This window comes from Eutrigla gurnardus, assembly GCF_963514095.1.
Source record: "Eutrigla gurnardus genome assembly, chromosome: 23".
Lineage (NCBI taxonomy): Eukaryota > Metazoa > Chordata > Actinopteri > Perciformes > Triglidae > Eutrigla > Eutrigla gurnardus.
In genome coordinates, this window is record NC_139934.1 from 9,006,086 (window position 1) to 9,015,708 (window position 9,623).

General features: G+C 39.8%; 1 protein-coding gene across 1 annotated transcript; it reads left to right on the forward strand.

The window, feature by feature from the left end:
* Positions 1–3,411: 3,411 nt before the first annotated feature.
* caap1 (caspase activity and apoptosis inhibitor 1) lies at positions 3,412–8,686 on the forward strand. The gene is made up of 6 exons (XM_084002825.1): positions 3,412–3,583; positions 4,603–4,794; positions 5,662–5,746; positions 5,855–5,912; positions 6,016–6,083; positions 6,204–8,686. Exons 1-6 carry the CDS (start codon positions 3,479–3,481, stop codon positions 6,695–6,697), a joined length of 1,002 nt encoding a protein of 333 aa, XP_083858951.1. The 5' UTR covers positions 3,412–3,478; the 3' UTR covers positions 6,698–8,686.
* Positions 8,687–9,623: the final 937 nt, after the last annotated feature.

Below are 9,623 nucleotides of genomic sequence, written 5' to 3' on the forward strand. Positions count from 1 at the left end.
CAGCTGCATTCATAATGCTTTTTGTTGCGCTAAGCATATGGTGAAAATAATGTAATAACGTGAGCGTGAATATTTCATTTTCTGATCATAGATGCAGTCAACGAGAACCAATAAATATTGCCTCACCTGCCTCAATTTTGAAGCCTTAAACTGGAAAAAGGTTTGTGTCAAATAAATAGTTTCACATGAAAAGAAGCACTTCTCAAAAACTCAGAAGAGAAGTTATTAAGACAAAATGTTATCCGCTGATTACAACTGTACAAACACTAATGTGTCGCCCGCTGCACAAAGCCGCATTAGGATAATTGAAGCTTTCAAAGCAAACCGTTATCAGGGATGACGGCTGAGGATACTTACTGAAAACATATTTAGAGACACTGGACGGCCATTAAAATGTGCTGAACGAAAACCTCTTTTTTTCTGCTGCATCTTTTCCACTTGTGGAGCTTCTTTGTTTCTTTTTTTTTTCCGTTAGATTTCTGGAAGCCGCCTTCTCCAAACCCTTCAGTGATCCATTATCCTTCCAGCTCTTTGGACCAGTGTCGCCATATCAAGGCGTCTCAATGTCAGTGGTCTCTCGAGTCTCTCAACCTCAAAGCGGACAGATATGAGATGTTGTTAAGTGGGCTCAGACATGGCTTTAGTTGGATTCTTCTGCCACTTTAAGTGAAGAGATGTGCTTTAGGCCGTTGGAAGTGCCTTTTGCTCTTGAAGACGAAGCGAAACCACATGAGTAGGTCCCGTATTGTCTCGGCAATCTGGAGTGCCGGAGGAACAACGTGAGAACTGTTTGGACTGCATCAACAAATAGTTCCTCACAGTGTTATTTAAGGGGAATAAATGGCACTAAAATGCTCCATCTGAGTCTCACGTATGTGTCAAGTGAATAAAAATGTCCAACTCTACTTTGGCAGAGAAGTTGTTATTCTACTGGAAAACCGATCCCACTGTCAATAAGTGTTGATTTGCCGGAGACAGGTGTTGATTGGAGAGTAGTCTGTTCACACGTAGAACTTCAAGAACTTCAGGGAAGGTGTTCAGAAGTGACGTGTGGATTGAAATGAGCGAGAGTACTGTAAGATGTGTCTAATTAAACGTTTTTATTTTTTTCTCCCTATGAAAATTGGCTTGAAGATGTGTCATCGCTAAAGCAGTAATGATGCACACGTTGAGATGTAAAGTGCAAATTCCAAACTGAAGAATGCAAATTCTTTCAGCTGTAGAATCATGAAAAGTGTCCTGAAAACAATGTTTATTCCCCGTGAAATACAGACATAGTCACACATGCCGATTTAATTGTGATGTATTTAGTTGATCACTTTCTGATCCACTTCTTTTTCTTCTTTCTTTCCTTTGGAGGAGTTTCACTTTCGGCGATTCAAAGTTTTGCTCCTTCCTGCGATTCATCGTTTTCACGTGTGCGACTAAACCAAACCAAATTAGGGGGAAAATAGCATTCAACTCACTGCTGTACGTCTCTTGATTCGCCACATTTCCAAATTAGATAACGGAGCCTTGGTGTGTATTCAACACAAGCTTTTGAAGACGAAGTGAGAATCATAAAAACGCTGTTCCTGTGAGCAGCCTCTGATTTGAACATGCAACAATGTGCTGGTGTGAATAGAATTTGTCGTCTCACACGACATACATCGAGGATAGGTGTCACATACACACACACACACACACATTCAGAGTGTGCTTGTTTCCCCTGACCCTTTCCATGGCCCTCGAATGCAACGTCCCCTTCGACGGTGCCAGCTCCATCATTGCCCTTTTAACGAGGTGATCTCCAGACACATGGGAGCAGATGTTGCAAAGGAAACACATTTTGACGTGATTGTGATCGATGCACACCTCCTACCATATCCCCGGCATAATTTGGCGGATGGCATCGGGGATAACAACCTGCATTATGTGGAGACAGCTGTCGCCATGGCGCCCGGGCAGCACATCGCATTGGCTCCTGCCTCATTTTTAGGCAGAGGCGGGGAAGCCAATTAGAGTGATTTACTGTTTGCTTGTGTCGTCACCGCCTTAAAACCCGCGTTTCAAGGAAAAAACGCACGGCTACCTGGGCGTTAACGGTAGGCATGCTGTTGGTTATCAGAGAAATTTCACGAAATTCAGCTCCTTACAGGAGATTGTTTCATTGTTAGCTTGTCCTTTTGGTTAATAGATGATTTGGGGGATATAAGGATGATGTTTGCCCTCTACAAAGGCATGAAATATTAAGATATAGTATATGATTATTCATTTATGATATAAAAAATGTACCAGTCTAAGGATATCGAATTCAGTTTAGAGTGCAGTGTTTTGTGATCATGTCAGAGGATGTGATTTTGAGCTACGACAACGATGAATTTATCTGCAGAATAACATCCCTGCGTCATATTTTATGGAAAATAATTTCACTTTTCATATTTCATGTCCCAGTTTTACATATTTTCCTGCAGGCCATGCTTTATGCACTGTAGGACACACTTTCATACGTCTCTTTGTTTGGCATAATTACTAGTGTTGCCTAAATTCTACAAACATTTGTTACCTATGTCATTATTATGCAACCTCAAATTCCTTTGTAAATTCCTTTGAAATGAACATGCATGACCAATGAGGATAGTGCTGTCTGATTTAAAATGTGAAAACCTGAATGATGTAAATGGCCGGCGGCAGCGGGGTTTGTTTTTTTTTGCAGTAATGTATCCGATGAAATGGTGAGGCAGATGGGAACCAGGAGATGGCAAGGCCGTGTGAAATACAGGAAGAGCACGTGTGATTGACTGTCAGAGTAATCCGAGCAAGCTTTGAAGTGTAAAAATGTTGATGGGATACGGTTTGAATGTGTTTGCACTTCCATCAACAGCTTGAGAGGTCATAGGGAACAGAACATCGAGTTCAGTGGAAATGCAGACGCGTTGTGCGGCTGTGAGATTAACGGAATATGATACGGCGTCAGTATGACAGTCTTTGTTGTGGCCAGAAGAAGCCTTGTCAGAATGTGAATTAGTTAGGATGTGGCAACATAATCATGCATATGTACATATAGTTATTGTCTAGCAGTAGAGAACCTATGTAATAAGCATGGTAATAAATATTGAAAGCAGTCTTTATCCACGTTTTAAAACAATTCTAAATGTGTGTTCAATAGAATCAAAGATTAAAGTAGTACACTGGTAGACCTGTGGAATAAATAAAGAAATTATGTTTATTAGTAACATTAATAATCATGGAAGAACCTGCTGTGGATAATATGTGGGATTTCTTGGTAAATTTAGAAAAGTTAGAGGAGCAGTAGCGCCCCAGGCCAGTAGGTGGTGGTAGTAACAAACAAAAAAAGGTATTTCTTCGTCGCCGACACGAATAGAAGAAGGCGGCGCTTCTTAATGACGTATCTTTCCCCGCGACGTTCAACCCAAACAAGCGAGCCTCAGGAGTGAACAGCTTCGCGGAGAAGGACCGGTGTTTTTACCTCGAAAAAATGCTCAAAAAGAAGTCAAGTAGCACTGAGAAGAAACGGAAACACTCGCAGCATGAAGAGCGACACGACAGCATTAAACGCAGGAGTGCGGAATCCAACTTGGCGGTGAGATAATCAAGCTAGCACCATGCTAATGTTGTGTTGAGTTCAGTTAGGATGCGCGTACGTTATTAACCCGAAATAATTACGTTTCACTCGTATTCTTCAACAACAGCATTTGCTTCATTAGCTAAATTATAACGTTAGTGTTTCCTTTGTATTTTAATGTAATAGCGACTCTATTTGTTTGGTTTTCCTGAACCAAAACAACGTGTATGTTCCTAACCTGCTTCTGATGCTGTCAGTCTCCAAAACGGCGTTAGCCAGCTTGTTGTTTTCTTAGCCTTGGAGTTTGAATAGTATTTGAAATGGTGTTGTTATACGTTGGCAGCATTTTGTCATACATATCTTGCATTACCAAACGAATCAGACGTTGGAACAGCTGTCTTTTAAACAAGGCGTACATGTTTTTATTGTATTAAGGACATTTATTAATGTCTATATTGTTTTGGTGTTAGTTATCTAGATTTGTAGATATTGACCATAGCTTTATTGCAAATATAATGGGAATATATAACAAAAATTACATTTAAAAACACTTCAGATATATTTGTTTTCAAGCTTTGAGCACCAAAGTGTGATATAGTGCCATATAATGGAGAGGTGGTAGACATCTTTATAGCTGATAGCCCCAAAATTAGGCAACTAACACCAAACCAATCTAGACTGATTGATTGAACTACAGGTAAGAGGAAAATATATATTTTTATATTTTAATGCGAGCTGCCCCTTTTAATCCCCTTCTTAAGCAAGCGTTTTGATCATTTAAAGTGGTTGTTTACACTAATCTGTGTACTGGATAACAACTTAAGACTAAAAATGCACTTTTTTGACAATACAGAAATCCTCTTCATCAATATCACCGACATGCATTTCCTGTATCATCTCTGTAAAAGTAGCACAACCAACATATAACAGATCTTTAGGACCGTCGGCACTGAATTTACACTTCTTGCTTAAGTGTTCAAAACCTTTATTTCCTTAACCTCAGACTCTGTCACTTACACATTGGTTTCTCAAAGCAGGACTCCAAGGATGAACTCGCTGACGCCGAGCTCGACAGGATTGGCAGTGACATAGAGGAGGGCGGACTTGACCTCAGCATGCCATTCCAGCCCATCACTGCTTATGTCAGTAACAAGCGGGAGATGCTGGATCAGTGTCTCCATGTGCTGGGGGAGAAGAAGCTACGGAAAATGCTGCCTGATGAACTCAAGGTGATTGTGTTATCATGAAAACACCACGGGTTGTAAATGTGAACTCATGATGTCTTATTTTAATAAGACAGGCTGAATGTTTATCAGTTTGAAACTTGTGTTTTTTATTGCTAAAGACATGATGTAATGAATACTGATCGAGGGGCATTTGTGGACCAAAGGACTGATAAAGCCTGATAAATTGGCCTAATTTCTGAGCAGATTCAATGTCATTTTAGACATCCTTAAATATCGTCTTCAAGATGTCTGTCCACCACATACTTAAACAAATATCTCCTGCCACCATGCTGTATTTTTATGGATATTAATATGTGGGTGTAAAGCCCACACTTTGTACTTTGGCAAGTGTTGTCTTCCAACATATATGGACATATTTTGTACTGTTGGCTACATTCCAACAGCACCAGCTGAAAAAGCAACAACACCTTGAGCACTAGTGATCATTTCATGCAAAGGTTTGTTCCATCTTTTTCCGAGGCATATACTTGTTGTGTTGCATTTAATTATGATTCATATCATTGCAACCGATAGGAAGTCACTTTCTAAACATTTAAATTATTGGCATCACTTCCAAAATTTCTAGTTAGATTTTGATGCTGTTAATTATTCCCCATACTGTGTTTAGTTGCTGATTGATTTGTATCTATAGCTATAAATTAGCTATGGAGCTGTATAGCAAAACTGCAAACTAAAGTTAAAAACGTACCAATGTTTGTGCTAAATCTAGAAAGCATATTAATTTCTTGATTTTAAAAAGTGGTTTCAAATGCAGATGGATCAGTAATTCCACACGTTCTAATGTTTACTTGGAAGGCTATTAAAGCATTGCATCATCAAATATACTATAAAACACAATATCCTCCACAGGACATTGCATTTGAGGAAATCAAAAAGATGTGCTGGGAGCAACTGGAGCCGATCTCAGAGAAAGATGTCGTACAGATCTTAGCAGGTAAGACTTCAGGCCAGTTTGTTAAATGTTTCACTGCTTCGTACTGTCTGGAACAAAATAATCGAGTCAAACAACGCATGTTCATTGACTATAAGCTGTTCTTTCCAGGGGAAGAACTGACACCTGAAAATGGTGACGAAAAAACTGAAGAGACCATGGAAAGCCAGTGAGTGAACATTGTCTGCACAATTTCAGAATGAATGTAGAGTGTTTTCGTGCTTTTGTTATTCTAGTGTGTTTATGTCTTTCTTTTTTTTTAACCCATTAAGGCAAGACAATAACATTGACTCTACATCTTGCCTCAAAGAAACGGCAAAAGCGGAGGAGCCTAAACAAGGTAATTAATATGTAATTCTCAGAAAAAACCCCAATCCCCCATCACTTAATCAAATATTTCCAAATCAGAAACCGCTATAAACAGTTTAGATTTAAAGTCTTGGTGTAATTTTCTTTGTAGAGGTTGGGGGTTCCGGAGAGGAGAGCGACGTCCTAAGCATAAACGCAGACACCTACGATAGTGACATAGAGGGCCCCAAAGAGGAGCAGACTGTTAAAGCTGTGGACGGGGCAGTGAAGGTAGCGGACTGCAGCAAGGAGAGCACTGACGTGATTCTAAACCCTGGTCCAGCTAACCCTGAGCCTCCCAAAGACTCTCAACCAACGGAAGCCAAGAAAGACCTCCAAAGCGACATAGACAAAAGTGTCAGTGAGATTTTGGCGTTTTCATCCGCTTCCAGCAAAGAGGAAGTCAAAGAGGAGAGTGAGCCTCCGCAGCCCACAGACGTTAGCTCACCTGCTAAAGGTGGACCGGCGTCGAGCCGTGCACCTGCAGCATGTCAGCCGTCGATTCAGCAGCTGGAGCTTCTGGAGTTGGAAATGAGAGCGAGAGCCATCAAGGCCCTGATGAAAGCAAGTGATGGGAAGAAGCCGTGTGTACCAAAAAATGTGTAGCGTTTTGTTTTTAGTTGTTGGTTAATGATACAGATAACATTTACAAGATGGGATTATTCTGCATGTGCCATTCATCCCATCTTTACGTCTTGTTGGAGCGATGTTACAGACTATTTCATGCAGAATTAAACACCTCCAGGACCATCCCACACTTACTGAATCAATGCTTTCTGGGATGATTAACAATAATATTTCCAAGTGTATTCTTCACTCTGGTCACTAGATGGCAGTGTGCACCTGCTGGGGTACATACTTACTGTGCAGAGGAGGGCATGGGATGATCTATCCACCCACCTAAGAGCCGAGATGACATAAAAGCCAGGTTTTCTTATGATGTTCATTAGTGGGGTGAAAACTGCTCAATGTTAGAGGATGCGAGAATCTCAGAAAGGTGCCGTTTTGTTTGTAGCACGAGCATTGCCAGCTAAAGTAGGCGGCAGCAGTGTTGTGCTGTCATTTACAGTAGGAAGACTCACCTGCAGTAATCCTTCACTGAACACTCGCTTGAGGTGTCAGGCTGAAGTGTACACAGTAATACCACGCAGCACCCTTCTCCCTTTCAAACCTTCTACATGTCGAGGCTGGTTTCCAACAACAGGTATAAGGCGAAGACGGCAAGGAATCATTCCTGTGGCGTTGCAGGAAACCCAAAAGTGAAATAAATCTGAGATAATTAGACCAGCTGTCCCCGACTATACGTCAAATTAAAGAACCTGCCACTTTTCTCCACCAGAGTACGTGAAAGTGTTTGCTTTCTGTATGTCTGTCACGGCAGGAATTAATAGCATCCACTCTCCTAATGCAGCATTTTTTTTTTTTTACTGTAATTTATTCTGAAGATGCTTTGTTCTTTTATAAACTGTAATGTGTGCAATTACATGCAGATGCAGAGGAAAAACAGCTCTTCCCTAAAGGAGACACTGAATCGTATGATAAGAAGCCAGTTGCCTCGGGGGTATTTGCATTTAATAGGGTTATTTCATGGGAGAAATGAAGGGTAGGGCGGGTTAAATGAGCCTTTCTCTACATCTGCAGGTATCGTTGTACTCATTGATAATTTAAAGTGATTTAAATGTCCACTTTAGCAAAACATGGGGAAGAAAGGATCCTATTCTAAAGTGCTGGTAGTGTTTCTATCTGTCACTTTACTGCTATTAGAATGCCAATTATGATTTGGCACGAGCAGATAAATGGCTTTTTAAGCAGACAACAAAATGAGTAGGCTGGAAAATGGATTGTTGGAGGTGAAATGATACTGTTTAGTTGAGGGAGTACTTCTTGAATTCGACTCAACCTTGTGATCCATGTGACAATATTGAGGCGTGAAACTACAGGATCATCCTCCAAAAATGATTTCTAGAGGTTCATCAAGTTATGTTTAACTTTTACTCAGAACTTTTAAGAGATTCAAAGTTTCTCGAGTTGAGTTTTCGACATTGACTTCCTCTAATGTACGTTAGAATGTTATTAGACAGAAGTAATTGTGCATTTATTGCACTGTAAGCACTTTTTGTGTCCATTAAGGAGTGTTTCACCAATACTAGTTAGTGATCGTGATGTAAGTTTTGGTCCCTATTTGAGTCTGTTGGACACTTTGATGCAGAAATAAATATCATTATATAACAACTGAATGGACTGAATTTTGTACAGACACCCGCGTTCCTCTGAATTTAAATATGTGCACTAACCGTGTTTACTAGTATCCTATGTTGTCGTCTTAACTGTAGTTCAAGCCCAATAGTGTGCATGCTTGGCAGGCTAATATGCTACATGCTAGCATGTAGCCTACATGCAAACATTAGAGCTGCATGCTAGCCAGAGGTGTCAAAAGTACAGACCTTCTATACTCAAGTAGAAGTACAGAGTATGTACTATTTCCCTTTTACTTGAGTAAAGAAGCTCAATCAGTACTTTTACCAAAGTATAAAGTAAAAAGACATTTCTACTGACTGTATTTATTTTGCAACTGAATCTCGTGCCATATTAAAAAAAAAAAAAGTCTAATTCCCCTCAAATGCATCAAATAAAGTAATGAGACGGTTTCGAAAATGTCAGGAGTAGAACATTTTTGTTTTAAAAATGAAAATTTGTCATAAAATACTCAAGTAAAGTACAGATACCTGAGAATTCGACTTAAGTACAGTAACAAAGTATATATTTCATGATCTGAGTGCACCACACTTTAACTCCTTTGGCAGAGATTCAATAACGAAGCAGTCTTTCTGATTTTTATCAATCCAACTATTGTGTTTTCTGGTGTGAGTGAGCACGGCAGCCTTGAGCCGAGGAACGCTTCACTGTCTTTGCTGTTGCTAAGGCAAAAATTGAGCTACCAATTCCCTCCCTAATGTTTGTTTTGGTGCACTTTGCTGCTTGTTGATATTTACACCATCTTTTTTCTTATTATTTATTTGAGGCACATCTTGCTTTTTTTGTGTGTTTGCAGTACTTTGAGATTTGCGGTGCATTTCTCTTCATGTTTGTGCTTTCAGTGTGTTTTGTTCCTAGAAGCCATGGGGAATTGTAAAAGTAGCAAGAAGCACAAACATTGTGGAGAAAGAGAAACCTTCCATCCGATATTAAACAGAGAAATGTGGAAAAACGTTTTTAAAGAACATACAGTTTGCATCAATAAAAAAACACATCTTCTAATTTCCTCTGTATCATCTCGGTTTCTTCTGCAACAAGAAATGATGAACTAGCGGCTCACGCTGACAGGCAATAAATAACATAACACCTCATATATGGCTAAATGAAGTGATTTCCCCCAGCGATGACTCATCAGACGCATTTAATTTTCTTCAAGTTTCAGACTGCAGTTTCCTTAAAGTAGACGAGATGTTACATGTAGTTTGTTTGGATTAAATGTCCTGTAAAAGAGCTGTTGCATTTGCAATAATGGTGATTGCCTTTATAAAGGAGATAC

What these genes read in the sequence shown, in the direction of transcription:
- caap1 (XM_084002825.1), top strand. Translation starts at nt 3,479, where the DNA reads ATGCTCAAAAAGAAGTCAAGTAGCACTGAGAAGAAACGGAAACACTCG. An exon ending in TGCTGCCTGATGAACTCAAG is followed by an intron (nt 4,795 to 5,661) that starts GTGATTGTGTTA and finishes TATCCTCCACAG; the next exon opens with GACATTGCATTTGAGGAAAT. An exon ending in GAAGAGACCATGGAAAGCCA is followed by an intron (nt 5,913 to 6,015) that starts GTGAGTGAACAT and finishes TAACCCATTAAG; the next exon opens with GCAAGACAATAACATTGACT.